This window comes from Thrips palmi, unplaced genomic scaffold, assembly GCF_012932325.1.
Source record: "Thrips palmi isolate BJ-2018 unplaced genomic scaffold, TpBJ-2018v1 HiC_scaffold_12, whole genome shotgun sequence".
Lineage (NCBI taxonomy): Eukaryota > Metazoa > Arthropoda > Insecta > Thysanoptera > Thripidae > Thrips > Thrips palmi.
In genome coordinates this window covers 9,376,247-9,396,623 of record NW_023144623.1, presented here as the reverse complement: position 1 = coordinate 9,396,623, position 20,377 = coordinate 9,376,247, and the positions used below count along the sequence as shown (strand labels likewise).

Genomic DNA, 20,377 nt, shown 5'->3' with positions numbered 1-20,377 from the left:
CAAATGAGGGCGTGCGCGCTGCAGCCGATCGTCTGGCTGCCATTATAAACCCGCGAGCGGCAGCGGCAAATGGCCAAATCCCCCCACCACTCGAGGTGCACTTTTTCTCCGGCGATGATGGTCATCAGCTCGCCTTGTAGGGGATGGGGCCGGATGGGGCCCCCTTGGGGGTGAAGAGGCGGCCCATGTAACCTGCAATGCATGCATTGTGGCAGTCGTCTCTCTCGCACTCGTGGGGCGCGCCCTGGGGGCGCGAGAGAGACAGAAGCACCAGCCCGCATGAATGGTGACAATCAAGCCGACGGCTGCCTCGATGCACCCCCAGGTCATGAACCATCGTTACGCGGAATAGTAGACCACTTTACCGCAAAAGACCGAAATTTACCAAAAAAAAAACCCTAGCTGGCACCTTGATGTGTTATTGTTTTATATTTTTAAGGTAGGTATCATCTGCTTTAAAAAAATTAAATCATCTGCTTTGGTTGGCCAGGCGAGGGGATGCTGGTGGGGGCTTCCTCCAGGCGCTCCAAAGTGCAGCAGGCGGGCGCTGCGCTGGCCCGCTGGGTGTGGTGGGGCGCCGCGCAGGGGTGGCCGGGACGGGCGGGGCGGGGCGGGGCGGGGCGCGGCGGGGCAGGGCGCGTCTATATAAGCAGGTGCCGGCGCCGCGTTCGGGTCACTCACAAGAAACGTGTCGCGATTTGCGCCCGTGAGCGGACGTGCCTAAGATGGACTACCTCAGGATCGGCGTGAGTAGAGTGTAGTGTCGCGAGTGTGTGCGCGTGTGTGAGAGAGCGTGTCTGACCACAGCAACGACTGGAGCGTGGGCAGGAGGCGCTGACCTATTGTCAGCACGCTTGCCAGTGTTTTCCGAGTCGAAGAAAGTGCATGCGATGATGCATCATAGTGTAGGAGTGAGTGGGTACTCTAGAGTGGCAACTCTGACTCTAGGATCTTGTTGACGGCCCTGACGGACCTGAAGGGCCACAGGTCGGACGTCCGGCCCGGATCTCTGTCCTTGGTCGCCGCTCGCCGCCCAGCCCGGCCGGCCGGGTGATGCAACCGTTATGTAGGGTGCCCCTTGTAAACACGTCCCGCTGTAATAGCACGTTGCCGGCCGCCTCTTGCCACTGCGCGGTGTCTGTGTGTGTGTGAGGCAGCTCCGTCTCTCTCGCACCGCCTTGACACCTCCCGTGAGCGCAACGGAGAGAGAGCACCGTCGGTCACGCCCTGGATGTAGGCAACCCGATCGTGCAGCACGTGGGGCCTATCTTTGGTCCGGATCGGCTGCAGAGTCCCTCGCTGCTTTCCAAAAGGACCGACCGCGTGGAGCGGAGTGGAGCCTCTGCTCTCCGCGCCTCGCCTCGCCTCCAGACACACACGTATTTGCTCGCAGCCAGGAAGCAAGTCCTGGTTATTGCCATGGACTGTTAATACTGGACTACCCTGCAAAAAACGAAAAAAAAGGCGCAAGAGTGTAAACTTGTCCGGCAGTGTCTCTTCGGCGACGACTCGAATGCAGCGCGTGCGTTGAAATCCCGCTTAGTGTCCGTCGTTATGGGGGTGCAGGTTGTCGTTAGTCTCCCGGCTTTACCTCGTGCGTCATAACATTGGCACCCTGTCAAACAAGTCAATCCATCCTGCGGAAAATGTAGAGCACTTGTTGCAACCGTAAAGTCGTGGGGTGGCGCGAAAATGAATGGGTCCAGTGTAGCCAGCCTCCGCGCGGAAGAAAGCGCCCCCTGTCGTCCGGGCTGCGCTCTGCCAAGGCTCTGCTACTCGCTCCGCTACGATAGTCGATTAATCGATTACTCGAACGGCACCGGCTACCCACCGCCCGGCTGCGCGCCTTGCCCGGTCAACCCCTTATTAACGTTGAGTCATCGGCTCGGTCCTGCTGCTGGCACACTGCTCGCCAAGTGGATCAGACGCTGCGCTGTTGGTGCTGTGCTTCTGCGAGCGCAGAGCGGCGCAGAGCCAAGGCGCGCGAACACAGATCCGCGTACTCCACACGTACCACAATTCGATTTTCCGCAAGATAAAAGCTGTAATTTTAGTAAAAAAAAAAAAATTGTAAGAAAAAATGCTGTTGGATTTTTTTTTTAAATTTTTGTCGTGTAGCGAACATTAGTGCGACATCTCGCTGCAAAATGTCACACCGCATACTCCGGGGGCCTGCGCGGCGCGCACAAGAATGCCGGGCAGCTGGACGGGTTCCGCCACGGCGGCGCGGTGCGGACCGGCGGGGACCGGCGGGTACCTTGGGTGACGCTTGCTGGCGGCACCGCCTGCACCGGCCACTTGCAGTGTCTCTGCAGCGCCGCAGCCACGCTGCGTCCACTTCTCTTCCGCTTTCTCGGCGCGCAGTGTGCTGCGTAGCACCGCGTGGACGACGGAGTGGTCATCGCACTAGGAATACATATATATTCGCACCTGAGCAAGGCGCGCGACGCGAAGAAGTCGACGCAGCAGAAAGTTTTTTTCTCCTTCTCTCTCTGTTCGCCAGAAGCCGCGCCGCGCTCGTGTTATTTATTGTGTCCGTTCCGGCCATTTAAACCGCACGGTTTCCAGCACTTCTCCCAGCCACCCCATCGACGCGCCGCGGGGGGCCGCGGCGATACGGCGTCGCGGCACGGCATGGCACGGCACGACGCGCTACGGCGCGGTGATGACGCAAACCAAATTAGAGACTTGTCCACTTTCATGGACATTATTTTTTAAAGAGAAAAGCTCCTTGAAATTGAATGAATTAAAAAACGTCCCTCTCCTTCTGTTCCATGCAGATGTGGTCCGTGCTACTGGTGGTGGTAGTCAGCGTCCACGCAGCACCCAGCAGTCACCATCAGTAAGTATGACTAACGCCCACGAGCAGTAAGAGGGGCCTAGTGTCGGGGAACTGGGGTGGGGGGCAGATCGGTAGCAGTAGGCCATTGGGCGAGCAGGGCGGCCGCGAAACAATTGAAAGCGATAGCGTGCTTTCCCCGAGAGGATGCCGTTGCGTGGTCCAGCATCACGTGGTACTGCGCGGTGGCCAGAACGGCCAGAACCACGACGGCGTGGCGAGGCGTGGCGCACCCACACACTGACCCGGCAGCCACCACCTGACAGACGGACACAACAAACAGACGGGACTGTGACGTGTTTATTGACTGTTTGGTGACTTTAAGCGCTTGGCTGGTGACCTCGGCAGGCCGCGGCCGCGGCGCACCAGGCTGATGAAGGCGCTCCCCCCTCCGCGGGTGCTGCACAAGACGCTGACCAAGCTGGGGCCCCTGGCCGCCGGCAACCCCCACTACCGCCCCCTCTACCAGGACGTGAAGCTCCTGGCCTCCCTCGCGTCCCCCAACAAGCACCGCCGCCGACGGCCGCCCCCCAAAAAGAAGGAGGAGCCGCCGTTCATCCCAGTGCCCTGGTTCCAGCCGCCGGGCTTCTCCCCCTCCACCACCATCCACTACCACCTGGCGCCCGTCATCTCACCCGGCGCCTACGCCCCGCAACCCCAGCACGCCCCCTACAGCTACCCCCAGAGCTACCCGCCAAGCTACCCCCAAAGCTACTCCCCGCACGCGCAGTTTGGCCAGCCCCACCTCCCCTACGGCTCGGCCGGCACTCTGGCTCCGTTCTACGGACCGTCTCCGTCGTACGGCCCCCCAGCCCTGGCACCTGCGTACGGCGCTCCCCCTGCTCACGGCCCACCCCTTGCACCGTCCTATGGTTTCCCCCCCGCGCCGTCCTATGGACCTCCCCCCGCGCCGTCCTATGGACCTCCCCCAGCGCCATCCTATGGTCCACCCCCTGCGCCGTCCTATGGCCCACCAACCCTAGCCCATGCATACGGCCCGCCGCCAGCCCCAGCGCCTGTGTACGGCCCTCCTCCGGCCCCAGCGCCTGTCTACGGCCCCCCTCCTCCGGCACCCTCGTACGGCCCTCCGACCTTGGCGCCGTCGTACGGACCTCCTCCGGCCGCGGCGCACGCGTACAGTCCTCCACCCTCGTACAGCCCCCCGACGCCAGCGCCGTCGCTCGGCTTTGCGAACTACGTGGCCCCGCAACCCTTCCCGGAAGACGCGCACCCCACCCCGCCTCCCAGCAAGCACCGTCCCGAGGACTACGACCTGACCGGCGGGCCCTACCCCGACCGCGTGCCCAAGGACTGCTGCCAGCACAAGACCGTTTTCAAAATCAAACAAACCATTCCCGGAGGGAACACCCTGCAGATCCGGCCCGTGGACGTGGACGTCCGCATCAAAGGGAAACGCGTCCAGAAAGACCGGCCACCCGGCCCTGCCAAACCTCCGTCCAACCCGAAAGCAGCGGCACCCACGCGGAAGCCCCAGAGACCGCGGCCGAGCCACGCCGACCTCGACTTCGGCCCGTCCACCAGCCAGAACCTCCCGCAGGGCCTTCCGCCCAGCCACCCCTGGACGTCTCACCCCCGACAGGCAACCCTCTGGACTACGTGGTCTTCACGAGCAGCCCGCCGCCGCCAGACCACTCCCCTGAGACTCCACCCGAGGCACTCAAACTGAACCTGGACCTCGACGACTACCTCCCTGGACCGCATCTGGAGACGGTGGCGCCCACGCATCGGCCTGGTCACCGCCAGCCCGCTCAGCAGGACCCGGAACGTATTCCCGTTATCTTGCCCGAGGAGACCTTCCAGGAGGCGCTTCCCCAACCTTTGTCTACGACGCGTCCTCCCAGGAAACGTCGGCCGAGCACTGTTGACTTGGACTTGGAACACTCGACGAACCCGTTACCGGAAAGTCACCCTCCAGAGCCCACACTAGACCTCAGGCCTCCCACTGGAAGCACGCCAGAGAGTGATTTCTTTGTTGAGCGCCTGCCGAAGCCTCAGACTGAACAGACGAAAACCCGCCGCCCTGCCAACGTAGTCCTGGACACTCCTGCTATTGATGACTACCACCCTGGACTAGAGCCGCCTCCACCCATGCAACGGCCTCGCCACCGCCGGCCTACCCCACAAGACCCAGACCTGGAACTCTTACCGAATCGTCTGCCGATGGACTACACTCCAGAGTCGTTTTCGGAACCACTGACCATAGGACGTCGTCCCAAGAAACGCCGACCCAACAACGTGGACTTGACCTCCGAACCCCCGACAAACATATTGCCAGAAAACCAGGCTCTGGAGCCGTCTCTGGGACTCAGGCATCCCACTGGAATCCAGTCGGAGTATGCTGTCTTTGTTGATCACTTGCCAAAGCCTCAGACAAAACAAACAAGGAAGCGCCGCCCTGCCAACGTAGTCCTGGACACCCCTGCCGTTGATGACTACCACCCTGGACCAGAGCCGCCTCCGCAACGACCTCGCCATCGCCGGCCTGCCCAGCAGGTCCTGGACTTGGAACCCTTGCCGAATCGTTTGCCAGTGGACAACGCCCCAGTGTCGTTCACGGAACCACTGACTTAGGACGCCGCCCTCGCAAACGCCGACCCAACAATGTTGGCCTGAACTACGAACCCCCGACAAACCTATTGCCAGAAAACCACCCCCTGGAGCCGTCGTTGGGACTTAGGCCTCCCACCGGGATACGATCGGAGTACGCGTCCTTCTTTGATCGCTTGCCCAAGCCTCAGTCGGAAAACACACGGGGACGCCGGCCCGTCCACCTAGACCTGGATGACTACCGCCCTGTGCTGCAGCCTCCCCCGCCCACGCAACGAACTCGTCATCGCAGGCCTGTCCAGCAGGACTTGGACTCGAAACCCTTCCCCAGTCGTTTGAAGGAGGGCGTCCCAGATCCGTTCCTAGAACCCCCAAAACGACGTCCACGAAAACGCCGGCCCAGTAACGTGGGCTTTGACAGTGGGTACCCGACAGGCTGGTTTCCGGGCAGGCCTCGGGGCCTCATACCTCCCTCCTATCCGTCGGAGTATGCGTACTATTTCGACCGAATGCCCAGGCCTCCAGCGCGACAAGTTCACAAAAGGCGCCCAGCTGAACCGCAGTTGGACGCCTCTGCCCTCCAGGGCGATCGCCACCCTGGGCTGCGATTGGAGGCCCCGGCCCGTGGTCCACGTCATCGCCGTCCTGCGCACCAGGACCCGGACCGGGAACCCTTTTCTAGCCACCACCCCGCGGAGCCCTTTCCGGAACGCCCGTCTCCAGTCCCCCGCCCTCGTCAACCCCGGCCTCTCAAAGCGAATCAGCAGCACTTAGACCGCTTGCCCGAGGACTACCCCACAGAGCCACCGCCCTACCTCACGCCCCCCGTGTCGAACCTCGTGCCCGTCACGAAGGCCTTCGCGAAGGGCACCGCGCCGCGCCCGGAGGACCCACCCCGGAGGCGCCGGCCTCGAAAACACCGCCCCAGCGACCCCTCTCGGCTTGCCATCCCCCCGCTGGAGGACGGCCTCCCCGAACCGCCCCCGGAAAGACTCCCCGAGAGTGGCGTCCCCAGCGCCGTGTTGCGGCCCCCGCCCGTCCCAGACACGTGCTCCTCGGACGTGTGTCCCCCGCAGCCCTCGCCGCCGTCCCCGGAGGACTGCCCGCCGTGCTGCTGCGGCGCCGACGGCAACCCCGCTTGTCCCCCCTCGCCCTCCCCCGGCGGGCCATGCACTAACTGCTCCCTTGCTTGCAGCACGCACACCATCATCCACGTCCCGACCCGCGTGCACACGGTCCACCACCACCACGTCAAGAAGGTCAAGGTCCCGGTGTACGTGCACCACAAGCACAAGCACACGCACCACCACCACGAGAAGCCCAAGGTGACGAACCACTACCACGCGCACCACCACGTCGAGGAGGAGCCCGAGGAGGAGTACGAGGAGGACGCGCACTCGTGGCACTCCCGCCAGGACGGCGCGGACGACGTCGGCGTCGACGAGCACTACGACGAGCACCTCGACGAGGGCGAGGTCGACCTGGACGACCACGACGGTTACCACCACTACTAGGCGCGTGCGCTGCACCGCGTGTCGGCCGGGCGTCACGGTCGCGGCGCCACCAGAAATCCCACCAAAGATGTAAAGGTGCGTATGTTGGTTGCAGTAGCCGCGAGCGTAGAGGCGTAGGATCACGACGCTGGGGACCGGGGATCAAATCCCACCAAAAATTTGTCAATTTTCTGCAGGCTTTCCCAGAGACTCGAGCTCGCCACCACACCTTACTGTGTCTGTCCGTATGTGTGTGTCGCTGTCTGTCTGTCTGCTGAGGGCGAAGAGATGGCGAGATAATGCAAACCGACCCCCCTGCACTGCAAGCCTTGCTGCGCTGCACTGCTCGTTAGCCCGCCTTGTCGAGCGTTCATCAGAGTTGGTTCGCTCGCGCTGCGCTTCACCGCACGGCGCGCCACGGCGAGGCGTGAGATCTCTCTAGATTGCTGCCAGGACCGCCAGGACCATAGCACACTACCACTGCCTCGCCATCCGTACGTGCCCTGTGTGTGTGAGTCTTTCATCTAATCGTCGCTGGTGTTGGTCACTGACGCAAAGGAGTCCTCCAGACGCGTGCCTGGGAGACTTGGCACACAGACGCAGACTCTCTCACACACACCACGACCAGGAGTAAGTGATCGGAAGGACGACTTCCGGTCTGCGCCATTGGCTGAACCGTTCGCCCAAGTCGGCAGTGTCCACTAGGGCATTCCGCGGGGGAGCGAGAGAGACAGCACTGCCCTCCAGAAGCAGCCGCCAGACTTGGCTCGGCCGGGCCGGCCGGTCGTCAGCGTGTCTGGGACGTCCAGGAAGGCCCTGCGGGGCACGCCGCGCGACGAGGGCCCCTGGATAAGCCCGCTGGAAGTGGAAGGCGCCCAGAGCTTTCCCTGCATTCATCCCTGAACCTCCTTGGCCTCCAAGTCACGTGACCCCCGCTGGCCCCTCCGCACTGCCTCGCTGCTTCGTGACGGAGCACACTGTCGCGGCTGCAGTGCTGCACGCTCGCGGCAAGCGGCGCTAGCGGCAAGCGCGGAGACATGGAGGAGGAGCGGCGGAGCTGCGGAGCGAGGCAGTGGCTTCCTACCCGCGTAACGGGCCCCGCGTCTGCTGTCTGTCTGTCTATCTGTCTCTCCAAAAGTCATTGTTTTGCCTCGGGGCGCGCCCGCTTCTGCATTTATTTTTCCGTTACCATGCTAATTCTAATGTGACACCGCTCTGTTGCAGAGTCGAACGACGACGCCGTTCCGCAGTCCATGTTCGCGCCAAGCTCGTCGGATCCAGGATGACCGCGAGCTGCCACCACCCACAGCAGCGTCTATATTAGATGCTTTTCAATTTGTTGTATATTTTTTAAGATTTTATTTGTTAAAAAAAAGAAAAGACGTAAATTTTGACATTTACATCAATCACAAGTTTTTGAACAGTCAGTCAGTATGAATGTGTCTCGTGTGCCTGAAGTGCGTATGTAAATATTTCTTTATTTTTTCATAAAAGTGAGTGCGTTTGATTGTTGTCTGTTATATGAAATACACCTACTTGCCATTTTTTTCTTGTTGAATTCGGATTCTTTTTAATTGCCTCAACCCATGCCACAATGAAATCAACGACGGGAGTTAGTTGAAAGGCAGAAACTTGGGACAGCAGGGTAAAAGTGAGATGACCAGGGAAGTAAGAAACACGATGGCAGGCAAAAAGGAGCAGCCCACCCGACTCGCTTGGTCGCGCTCTGCTGCGCCTTGTTGCTAGGCAACCCAACGTACACCGAGGAAGGCGCCGTGAGGGTAGGCCACCGAACTTACGTTGAGGGACGCTGTGTGTCCTCCCAGTACAGGGGCCTGGACACCGAGGACACCGCGGACACCGCGCCAAGAACGCAGTACAATCTAAATGATGATTTAAAAAAAAAGAAAAGTAGAGAAATGAGCGCGAATAGCGTCCACTTTCCCTCCAAGGCCAAACCGCGGCGTTTTTCTATAAAAATACCTGGGGCGTAATTGGCGATTGGCAGACAGCATTGCCTCCTCGGCGGTCGGCTGGCTGCGCCTGGCACTGCTTTGGGACCCGCAGAAACGATACAAATAAAAATGTCCGCTCATGGGAGAGTGCGGGCGCTTTGGAGCTGCTCGGGCATACGCACTAAGACTCAGGGCAGCGTGATGGAAGCGGGGTGACACGTCACGGGACACGTCACGGGCGGCACGCTAATCCCTACACTATGAAGAAGTAGAAAACAAAAAAGAATGAAAAACATTGGCAATAAACGCGCGCAATCCACAGCCGCGACGCGGCTAAGACGCGTGTAGTAGCGGCAATGGCGCGTGCCGGAGGCGGAGCGGGGGGAAACTGGAGAGTCGAAAAGAAAGACGTAAAAATGAGAGCAGTCGCTATTGCTGACCAGCGAGCCGGGCTGGGCAGCGCGGCGTAGCAAGAGCAGCGCAGGGCAGCATAATGATAGACGAGTGCCACGTCATCAGGCATGCAGGGAGGCACATTGCCCCGCAGGGGGGAGGAGGAATTATTTGGTAATGTCGGGCAACCGGTTCATGCGCCGACACTCACACACACACACACACACAACACACACACACACACACACAACACACACGTGCCGCGGTGCGACAGGCGAGCGTCGCGCTGCCGCGGCCGTTCGTTCATTTGATGGAATGAATCACCCGTGTCATGTCAACCTCTTGGGTTGCATCGGTCATCGCTCTCTCTCTCTCTCGCCGCGCGGCGGTGCGAGAGAGACAGAGTGACGGTAGCGCGGCTCTTTCCCCGACCCGCGCGTTCAGGTCTCCGCGTGGGGCTTCATTCATGCAGTGGCCGTGCCGCCAGAGACGCGAAGGGGCAACCTGCAACCACAACGCAAGAAATTAAGTACACATTCACCAATCATATTTCTTTCACAACGTTAAAACTCACTTTAAGAAAAAAACTAACTTTTCAATTTCGGGAATCACTTTTTAAAAAATTTGTAAAAAAAAGTTAAACTAAACATATTTGAAAAAAAAATTGTTTGCGCTGGCACGTGTTGTGGGCGTTGACGTTACACTGACCGGAGCAAAGATCAAGGCTCATTGAGAAATGAAGTGGCCCGCCCAGAGAGCGAGAGACAGACAGAGAGAAAGGAAGGAGTGTGCGGGACGCGACTGACCGTGTGAACGTGTCTTCCCTTCATTGTGCAACGACGTGTGGCGGGGCGGGGCGGGGTGGGGCGGGGTGGGGCGGGGCGGGGCGGGCGGCCCGGGAGTCGCGAATCGCCATTTCGTGACAAGGTTACACTTTCCCACACGATGCGACGAGCAGTGCCAAATCGGAGCCACGCATAGCGAAGCATGGCGGACACTTACTATTCGAAGCCGCCCCCCTCCCTCAGCACAATAAAAAACATACGACAAAAAAATGAAACTGGAAAAGGATTGGCAAAGGAATCGAACGCCGTTGGCCTTAAAACTGGCGCCCCTACTCCACGAGCCGCGATGATGAACGGAAAACTCCACTGCCACGGCGAAGCTCTTCTTCTTGCCATGGCGGTAGCGGGATGCACTGCGGGGCGCCTGTCGGGATGCAGCGCTGCTGTCAAGCCGCTGTGCTGCACCGGCTGCACCTGCTGCACGGATGCAGCGGCGAGGGGCGGGGGAGCGCGCCTTTTGGCGGGAAGTGTGAACGAGGTGCGAACGCGCGCGCGTGCGTGAGAGAGCGAGAGTGTGTCCGCTCAAGGAGCCCTGTGTTGGGCCGGCTACCGTCGAGACACGACGCCCTGCAACTTGGCGTGCAAGTCACACCGGCTGTCGCAATATGCGCACGGACTCACACACACACCGACCAATTCAGAAGCTCACACGGATAGAGCGAAAGGACTCGCGCGCGGCATGCACTTCGATCATTCTCATTTGCTCCGCCGGCTGCCCGACTCCGCACAGTTCTTTCGTCGCTCTGTCTCTCGCACTGCTGGCGCGCGCCCGAGGGGTGCGAGGGAGACGGGGCGACGAATCAACCTGGCGCCGCGTCCTCGACTCATCCTCCAATGGCATCCTCGGCATCCAGGGCGTCGGGAGACCGATTCGGCATAATGCGCTTCGAGAAGCTCCTCTGCGTCGCGGCGTGGCGGCGTGGGGCAACCTGCAGGCAATGCTCCGGTCAGCGACGGGGACCGCAGAGGCCGCTCCACTGGCTAGGCCGGGCCAGGCCGGCCGGGCTGGGCCCCACGGGGGGTAGGGGCGGTTGGCGCCACAGAGGGGGCTCTGTGCAGGGGCCCAGGGGCGCAGCGGCGGGGTGGGCGGCAGGGGGGCTGGCGACGGCCGGCCAGCGCTCTAGTATAAGATCGGGGAGCAGCCCCCGGACGGTGTCACAGTCCGCACCGTCCGCAGTCCGAGCCGGCACCCACAAACATGGCCTGCATCAAGAGCATCGTGAGTGTACCCGACGACAAGTCCGAGGGGCAGAAATATGAGGAATCAGCGGTCCAGAGGGCCAAGCGTTGCATTCATGAAAAACTAGTTCAGGGTTCAATTTTTCTTTTAAAAAATCCTTATAGTAGTCATTCTTTAAATTTTTGAAGCCCTTCAAGCCGTTCAATAGGAATGTTGTATTGTCAATTTTATCCGCGCTCTTGAAGAGCAATACGCAGCCCTTTAATTTGCGAAACAATATTTCAGAAATTTGAAAGCTAGGACCTAGCTGCTTGGTGATTTAACGTCTCAAGGCCGAAGGACAGGAGCGACAGCATGCGGAATTGACCAAGTTAGGGGCTTATCCCTGATATTACGTGACTCTTACCTCTGGGAAGAATCCCTTTGGTCACCTCGGCCCCTTGCGAAGCAACGCAGGCCCTCGACCACTGCGCGCGAGCGTGCGTGTGCTGGTCGCCCAGTGGTCCGATTTGGAGGTCCGCCACACGCGGGGCCGTAAACAACGGCCAGTGTGGTTGGTGCGCGCGAGGCGGCCGACACGCGCGTGCTGCGCGCGCACCGCACCGCACGCGACCCGACTGTGCTGTCCGCTGCCGCGCTCTGATTCGTGTTTGTGTGGCGACAGGTCGTCCTGCTGGTGGCGTCCCTCGCCTTGGCGGCCGCCTCGCCCGTCCCGGAGCCCGGCGGCTGGGGCAAGAGCAAGCAGTAAGTACACTCGCCAAACTTGTCACTGTGCTGCTCCCTTCCAACAGAGGTTATGTCCGCCTCATTACACTATTGATCCCCGGCGCGCGGGGAAGCTAACCTCATTCTTTGACCGAGGGTCGTTGCTTGTTCCTTTCGCGACTGATGCAGCACTTGCCTCTTTTTGTCCTGGTATGCGTTGTGGTGCGGGCACCGTCGGGGGCCGTCGGGGACCCGTAACAGGCCGGTGGTCTTGTCGTAAAAGTGACCGCGGTCGATGATGATTGCAATAGGCATGCTCCTTTTTCTCTACGCGGGCCGCTCTGCGGCGGGGCGCGTGTGGCGATGGCGATCGGGTTTCCGGGCCGTTCGCTAGAGGGCGCTGCCGGTCACTGCCGCCCACAAAAAACAACCGACAATCTCGTTCGTACAAACAAAGGAATTGTGGCGATTGGCCAAACTGGCGTCGTCTGAAGCGAACCGCGGTAATGGCGTTTTGAGAGGCGCCAGTCAAAATGACGCAGAGCCCGGAGAGGGTAGCATAGATTATGGCATTGTTGTTGCGCGGCCAAACGGGAGGAGAGTGTGGGGCACAGTGTGGGGCGTCACGAATGGCCAGACGCGCCATGCGACCGCGCGCTTGCGCCACGCCACGCCAGGCGGCGCGTGCTTCGTGCTTACGGCTTTTGGGCGGCGGTCATTTGCGGCGTGCCTGGGCTAAATGCCCGCCCAATTATTCGACCGATTTTTCATACCCCGCAGGAATGCCGCCGGGAGAAACACGAGTGTCTGGCCTACGTGGCGGAAGTCTCTGATCGGGAAGGGTCTCGCGGCCGGGAAACGATACCCCGAGTGCGAGCACTGCGGTCGGCCGGTCCATTGCGTGTAAACTACACTGCGCGGACTCTCACGCGTCTACTTCGGACCCTAGAGAGAGAGAGGTGTCCGTAACGAAACACCGGATTTGAGCACCCGCGTCTCGCAACCGGCGCGACAGCGGTACTACCGTCAAATTGGGCCACCGCCACCCTAACTGTTCTGCCGCTCTGCCCGCAGCACGCACTACATCATCCACGTGCCGTACCACGTGCAGACCGTGCACCACCACCACGTCAAGAAGGTCCACGTGCCGGTGTACATCGAGAAGCACCACCACCACCACGAGGAGCACCACGAGGAGCATCACCCCATCATCAGCCACGGCTGGGACTGGGACAAGTAGGCGGGCCGCCTCGCCGCGCCTTGCCGCGCCCCCGCAGCGGACAAGCTCAATCTAGTCTGAAAACGCGGTGAGTCTCCTCGGGTGCAGGGCGAGTGTCGGAAGCGCGATTTGCGAGCGGACTGGTCCAAGCTGTCCAAGCGGGCGTAGCTGGCACCGTTCGGTTTTCCGTGCTTCTTACCGGCGATGTGGTCCATTTCCTCCCACTGCCGCCTTCACCGCAATAAAGCCACGGGGCGTACAGGTTTTCTGCGCGCCGCGACATGCTGCCCTGCCACCGCGTTGCGGACAGTCTCTCTCGCACTCGCGGGGCGGTAGGGCCGCGGAGAGAGAGAGCTGCCTGCGCGACGAGGCGGTGTTCGGGCGGGACTGCCAACCCATCGATCCATCGACGCGTGTCCTGCGACCACCGCGACCACCGCGACCCCGTGGTCCAGTTCTATTCGCTACCGTTTCCTATCTGACGTTCCCCTCCACTGTTGCAGGCCCGGTGCGTCCGACAGGACTCCCCGGCGTCGTGTCACCACTCGTACAAAGTCACCATCATGTCTTCGTCGTCATCAAGCAAACCACCTCATCCCATCATCCCATCCTGGAGGAACCTCCGTGGAAAAGAATCAAAGAAAAGAAAACAAATTGCCAAAAAAATAAAAGATTTTTAAACATTTAACATTTGTTTTTTTTTTCATTAGTCTTGCAAAATGGAGAGGAAACAATTTGTTGTTTTCGAGAAATGACAACCACTAAGCGGCACCTAGCAGCAACCAGCTACTTGTCGGGCCATTGCAGCCACTGTAATGTACGCGTCGGAGCGCTGCCGCACTGCTAGCCTATCGAGGGGCCTCGCCGCCTAGAAGCGGGGAGCTAGAAGCACCTCCATCCCGGACTAATGCGCTGTCACAGTGTACCCACCACTCCCGCGGGACCGGCTCGCTTGCACCCACGCGGCACGCCCCGAGAGTGCGAGAGAGAGGGAGAGAGGCCCCCTCACTGGGTCGCTGTGCGTAGCACTGCGTAGCCACTTAGTGCGGTGCAATATCGTAAACACACCGCGAGGCGGGAAGCCGCAAACGGACCAGTTACACTTTGGGGTTAACAGCCCGTGTCCAGTGCGTTGCACCGGCATAACCGGCACATTTGTTTTCATTATTTTTTTTTGTCAAGCGGCAGGGCCCAGAGAAAGCCATCAGTCTGATTGAGTGAGTTTGAAAGCGAGAGGACTGCGGATGAGTGACAGTGTCGCGGACCGTGGCGGTCGGGGCGGGGCGGGGCGGGGCGGGGCGGAAGGGCACCGAGGGCATTGATCAAGGCACGCCGCTGTCTATAAGAGGGTCCTCCCGCGCCACATTCAGACTTTCGACCTCCGGCGGCCGCTATGACTGCACCAGCAGCACCAGCAGAGCGCTCGACAGTATGCGAGCTTCCAAAGCTCCAATCCTGGTGAGTAGGGAAGTACTGATAGCTGCGCGCCACGCACTTGAGTCCCCTCAGTAACGTTCGACTTTGTTCGGGGCAGAGCGCGTTGGGGTCCTGGCTGCGTCCGACGCCTTACTTGCTCGGCTTACTGGCCGCGCTCGCCCTCGGCGCCGCCGGCCGCACCATCCCGTGAGTCCCAAGTTCGAAGCCAGGGCATGCCGGGTGGCCCTACATCATCCTCTTTGGTGGGCTGGACGTAGCGAGCGGGAGCAGTGGCGCCTCAAAGTTTGGTTTGCCTTCTCTCAGCGCCTTGCTGCGAGCGCACCCGTCCCTGTCGCTGCCACCCTCCGCCACGTTCCGCCTCGGCCACGTGGCGCCGGCCCTGGCGTCCCCGCTGACGGGGTCCCTGACCGGGCCCTTGACGGGGTCCCTGATCGGCGAGGTGCCCCTGCACGTCCAGGGCCACGGGCTGCAGGGCCTCGGGGGCGCGGGGGGCGTCGTCCACCACCACCACCACCACGTCGTCGTGCTCCAGGGCGGCGGCTACCCGCCCGACGCGCCGCCCTCCAAGGAGGCGATGGCCGCCCTGCTGCACCTGCCGCGCACCGTCCTCGGCCAGCCCCAGGACCACGCCATGTCTCGGGTTCGAATCTCATCGCCAGCTTTTGGCTTTTTCTCTTTCACCTTTGCAGTGCTCGCGAGTTGCGAGGATAAGGAAGACACGCTGGACAGTGCGGTGGACAGTGAGCGGTGGAGTGCCCCGGCTTAGCCGCAGCCATACCGCTTTGTGTGCTGCGCTGGAGACGCTCCGTCGCTCTCGCACCCTTACGGGACGCCCCGTGAGTGCGAGAGAGACAGAGCGACAAAACCGACGGCAAGAATCAGCCGCGAGATTCAGGCCAGTCGCCATGTGCGCCGTGAACCGGCTTTGCCGCCTTCGCGCGTTGGGCACGTTGCGCGTTGGGACACGCTGGACACGGGACGTCCCGGCCGCGCGGCCCGGCAGACCTTTGCGCGGTGCGGCAAAACGCCACCCGAAGGGATTGGCCAACGACGCCAGCCCGCGCCAGGACTGCCAGGACTGCCAGGACTTGAACTAACCTGAGGTCGGGTCAGCCTCGCCACCACCTGGGCCGCCGGGCTGTCGGTGGGTATGGGCCTCCGAAGATGCCGCTGTGCCTACGGTGTCGACACGGCATGCCGCGGTGCGGCTCTGCCAGGGCTCTGCCACGCACGCGGGAACTGGAATGCTAAATTAGGACAACATGGCGTTAACAGCGGCCCGCCGTCGTGCCCTGTGGGCCTGCAGGGTGTTGCGACGCCACGCACTCGTCCCTCGCACTGGGACTCGGCGTCTTGCCGGGCGGCTGGTTTTGCTTCGCTTCCTAAACTCTGCTTCCCTCGTCAAGTCGCAGGCGCCTCCGCCGAGGGTGTACCAGTCCGTGTCCACGATCGGGGGTGGCGGCGTCACCCACCAGTACCACTTCCACAGCGCGCAGGACCTGGCGGCCGCCGCGCCCGCACTCCCGCCGCCACTGCCGCCCCCGCCGCCCCCCGCCCCCCTGCCGCCCCCCACTGCCGCTCCCACGGCCTTCCCCGCGCACGACCCGGACGCCGAGTGGTACGCGCGGCAGCAGGGCGCCCGGTGAGTAGGCAACCCTTCCAGGGCGACGTCGTGGTGGGTTGCGAGCAGCAGGGCGAAAGTCGAGAAAAAATATTTCGGCTGGGGTGGGACTTGAACACGCGTTTTTGATGTTGCAGGGTTATGGCGCTGCTCGGCAAGTTACGCGAGCTGGGCATCCACGTGGACGAGGTGGACGATGAACCTCCGGCCGCGGAGCCCAGCGGACACCGGCACCCGCCGCCGACGCCGTCCTCGACCGCGCCGCCACCACCGCCCCCGCCAGCACCGCCACCCCAGAAGCAGGTCGAGCAAGTCCCGCACCTCGTGCACCAGCAGGGCGCCGGGCACGCCGCGCACCACGGCGACGAGGACGAGGACGAGGAGATGAAGAAGGAGCTCGTCAACTACCTCATCAAGTTCCAGAAGAAGCACAAGGAGCTGCACGTCGACCACTCGAGCGACGAGACAGACCCGGATGGCTTCGCGCGCTGGAAAAACCGCGCAGACGTGGCGCGCGACGACGGCGACGTGGAGGCCGGCGGGGACCTTGACGTCGACGTCGACGCCGCCCTGGAGCCGCCGTCGCGGACCACCCTCCAGGAGGCGGCCACGCTGGCCAAGGAGCTGGGCGTGGCCTAGGTGGGCGACGCCCAACTACTGTGATTACTGTAAATAAACCTCCTTCGTCTTCTTTGCGTTTCCTTCTTACCGACCAGTGCGACGGCCAGAGTACGTTCCCCCTCTCCAACGGGAGTCCCCAGCGCCGCGCGACTGGCAACCGGCAGCCGGTCGAGCACGTTGGGCTGCCGACGCTCTGGGCGCAGGCCGGCGCGGCCAGGGAATTCCCCACGCCGCGTGGCCGCGTCGAGCCGGACGAACCGCAGTGCCTTTTTTCAGGCGGTCGCCGCCGACCGCCGTTTCCTATCCCATGGTGCGCGTGCCATTTCGGACTGCACTTGGAACGACATAACGATGCGCGCGGACGTGTGTGTGTGTGTGTGTGTGTGTGTGTGTGTGTGCTTGTGCGTGTGGCTGTGTGTGAGTGAGCGAGAGGCCCCTTTCTTGTCCAGATGACGGGTCCCCGCGTGCATTTTATTGTCGGCCCCGCGACGCCGTATTTCCTTTGTGAACGGCGTGCTGCCGCCGCGGCCGCCGCGAATGAGAGAGCACGAATTTGGCGAAAGTGACGAGGCGGCGCGTGGCCGGAAGCAGTGGAGCGGCGAAGCGGCGAAGCGGCGGCGGCATGCAAGTGGCGGTCAGGCCCGCCGCCGTCGCGGACACGAGGGAGGAGAGGGGGTGTCACCACCGCGGCCAAAAAGAGACTTTAAAAAGTGGAATATGTATTTTGAAGACGTTCTGGAGCACCCTCTAGTGCTTCCAACCTCCCCAAACCTCACCGCACCGAACCTAACCTCTGCCGTTTTCGCTATCCTGCTCGTGGCCCTTCGGTCCTTCGCGTCGTCCGCCCCGAGTGGTTGCGTCTTCGGAAGGCGGCCCCGTATACTACACTATTCGTGCCCCGTGTGGATCGTAAACGCCCCCGTCTAGCGACTCGTTCGACGCTTTCGACTCTTCGGCGAAATTAAACTGAGCGGTGGCCGCGCTCCTCCCCCCCCCCCCTCGGTTCCGCGATGCTCCGCGCTAAACGGTCCCTGTCGCCGTTTCTCATTCTTTGACGCAAGCACTTACGCCGCCGTGTGTCTTATGGTCGATCTTCCGCGGTCTTCCGTGTCACGTGCTGGCGCTAGGGACGCGCTCACTTTTGGCGCGAAAAAGCGCCTTTTTTGGCGCGAAAAGGCGCTTAATTTTGGCACGAAAATTGCTTACTTTTTGCGCAAGAACACGCTCACTTTAGGCGCGAAAAGAAGCTTACTTTTGGCGCGAAAACGCGCTCTCTCTTGGCGCGAAATTTGCACTGCTGTGGGCTGCGATTGACCGCAGCGGTTGCACGGAAGCTGCACACCGGGCAGATGCAGGCAGATGGCACCACCGCGGCGCCACCGGCACACGTCGTGTCGACATTCTCTGCCGGAGAGCAGCACACTGTAACACACTGTAACACACTGTAGTACGCGTAGCACGGCCTGCGGGGAAACTAGTATAGTGCCCAATCACTGCCCCGGAATCGGGACGAGGCACAGCCTTGTCTGGACGCGGAACGCCACGCTACCGTCTCATTATTATTATTATTGCAAGGCGGTGGACGCGACGTGACGTAACATGAAGGCGGTGGCCGGGCCGGGCCGGGCGCAGGGTAATGACTCGATTGAGCGGCCAGGAGAACAAGATCCCCCTCGTTACAGCCTACGGCCCCAAATTCTATACAATTTGCGTGTTTAGTCAAAAGATCTCCTCCGGCGGCCGCGTGGCCGCCCCTCTTCATCGCCTCGTCGCTCCGCCCGCTCCGGTCCGGCCAGGTCGTCCTCCGCCACGCCCCCGCCCTGGGTCGTGACCGGCCGGGCCGTCGCGCTGTCTCTCTCGCACCCATACGGGATGCCCATGAGTGCGAGCGAGACGCACAAGGCAACGAAAGTTCGGAATCACGAGCATGCAGGATGTGGGCGCGCGGCACGCGGCGGCGTGCGCGACGCCGAGAGATAGAAATAGCGCAGCGTTTGCAGCGGCGGCAGCGGCCCACCTGTGTCATGCTGCCAAACATAACCCAACCTGAAGGAAGGCAAGCTCGCGCTGCGCAACTTGGCCGCGTCCAGCGCTCGGAAGGTGCAGGGCGGTGCAGGGCGAGGGAGGTACACTAGGCAGCTTCGGCTGTCACGACGAAACCCGTCCGGCGTCCGCGTGTCTATTGCTGCCGGGCACGGTGGCATCGCCGGCCCCGGCCAGGGCGAGGACGGCCAGGACGGCCAGGACGTTGCGAAAGGCGCGGGGAAAATTAATTATCGAACGTATCGAAAACGCGTCGCCGTGGTGGCCGAGTCGTGGCCGTGCAGCAAGCGGCCGCTCGGCCCGGGGTCAGCACCGCGGTCAGCCGTCCAGGACTCCGTCCAGGATGACCCCATCGTCGAAAACCTTCCCCGGGGATTATTGCTACAGCGTACGCGCGCGTGGGGGCGTTTGGTGCGTTGCGTCCGCGACATGACCGCGTCGGCGGCGGCTTCCTCTGCCGGTTTCTGGATTTGCTCTGCTCAAATGAGGTGGCCAGGGAGGCGGCCGAGTGAATGTAGCAAGCCGGCGAGCCAGCGTCTCGCGTAGCGCCGAAGCGACTAGACGCGGAGGAAGTTGCACATGTCTCCATCATTCACGGGAGATGATCTCGCGGGCGTCTTGAAAGTTGCCCCCTTCCCGCGCAGCTCTCTCTCTCTCTTGCACCACTAGGAGAGGCCCATGAGTGCGAGCGAGACGGAGCGAGCGCACTCTCGAACAAATGAACGCATCGATACAGCGGGGGGCGTCTGCAAATAGAATGTCACCGGTTGCGTCAACGAGATGATGACGGGCCCCACTTGGCGCAATGCCGTGTCTTTCGGGAACCAACAATAAAAGCAGCGGCGACCACAAAGTCTGCCGGGTCATGCCATACCTGCCTTCCCCCTCGCACCCCCACGGGACGCGCCGTGAGTGCGAGAGGGACGGGGAGGACTCTCCGCAAGCAGCCTGCGGCCGGGCCCTGAGGCCAGCCGGCCCCCTGGGGCGACGTCGCTCACATTAGCGGTTTGGGAATGCAGGTCAGATTCGTCGGGCCGTGAACGCGATGCCATGCCGCCATGCGTACAAGTGGGTCAAGTTTAGTAACACCGCAATTCTTTGGTTTCCGCGAGCTCGCCGAGTCGGCAAACCAATTGGAAATGCTTCCCGAGTATCACTCCAGGAAAGCCTTTCCTCGGGCGCGCTTTGAAATCCACACCGTTCCGCGGCGTAACAGCGGCGTGGCCGCCCTCTTGCTGGCGCTGCATCGCCTTGGCGAGGCGCCACGCGCGGTGCAACGCAGCAACGCAGCAGCGCGACGCCTTGCCGGGCCCATTTGGGTGCATGACAAAGAGCGCACGCCGTGCCGGCCCGGTGCGGGGCCGTGCCGGGGCTGTGCCGGCCCGGTGCGGAGCAAGTGAAAGGACGCCGGACCGGTGCGTGAGACGGCCAGCCAGCCGGCCGGCCGGACCCACGCTG

The 20,377-nt window shown here is 61.9% G+C and overlaps 3 protein-coding genes across 4 annotated transcripts; all 3 read left to right on the top strand.

Annotated features, from left to right (window-relative positions):
* The first annotated feature begins 683 nt into the window (after nt 1-683).
* LOC117640382 (histidine-rich glycoprotein-like) lies at nt 684-8,426 on the top strand. Its single transcript, XM_034376856.1, has 4 exons — nt 684-746; nt 2,781-2,842; nt 6,603-6,996; nt 8,125-8,426. The coding sequence occupies exons 1-3, from the start codon at nt 726-728 to the stop codon at nt 6,919-6,921; spliced, it is 402 nt and encodes a 133-aa protein (XP_034232747.1). The 5' UTR covers nt 684-725; the 3' UTR covers nt 6,922-6,996; nt 8,125-8,426.
* A 2,834-nt stretch (nt 8,427-11,260) lies between these two features.
* Nucleotides 11,261-13,885, top strand: LOC117640383 (histidine-rich glycoprotein-like). Of its 2 annotated transcripts, none has more exons than XM_034376858.1 (4): nt 11,261-11,312; nt 11,938-12,017; nt 13,053-13,285; nt 13,701-13,885. In XM_034376858.1, exons 1-3 carry the CDS (start codon nt 11,292-11,294, stop codon nt 13,216-13,218), a joined length of 267 nt encoding a protein of 88 aa, XP_034232749.1. In that variant the 5' UTR covers nt 11,261-11,291; the 3' UTR covers nt 13,219-13,285; nt 13,701-13,885. The 2 variants fall into 2 exon arrangements, with proteins under 2 accessions (XP_034232749.1, XP_034232748.1); XM_034376857.1 differs by having other exon boundaries at nt 13,053-13,286; nt 13,712-13,885.
* A 2,733-nt stretch (nt 13,886-16,618) lies between these two features.
* Nucleotides 16,619-16,894, top strand: LOC117639850 (the record flags this gene model as incomplete). The annotated part of the gene is made up of 1 exon (XM_034375792.1): nt 16,619-16,894. A coding segment is annotated over one exon (276 nt), but the record flags the coding sequence as incomplete, so codon positions are not given.
* Between the last annotated feature and the right edge of the window lie 3,483 nt (nt 16,895-20,377).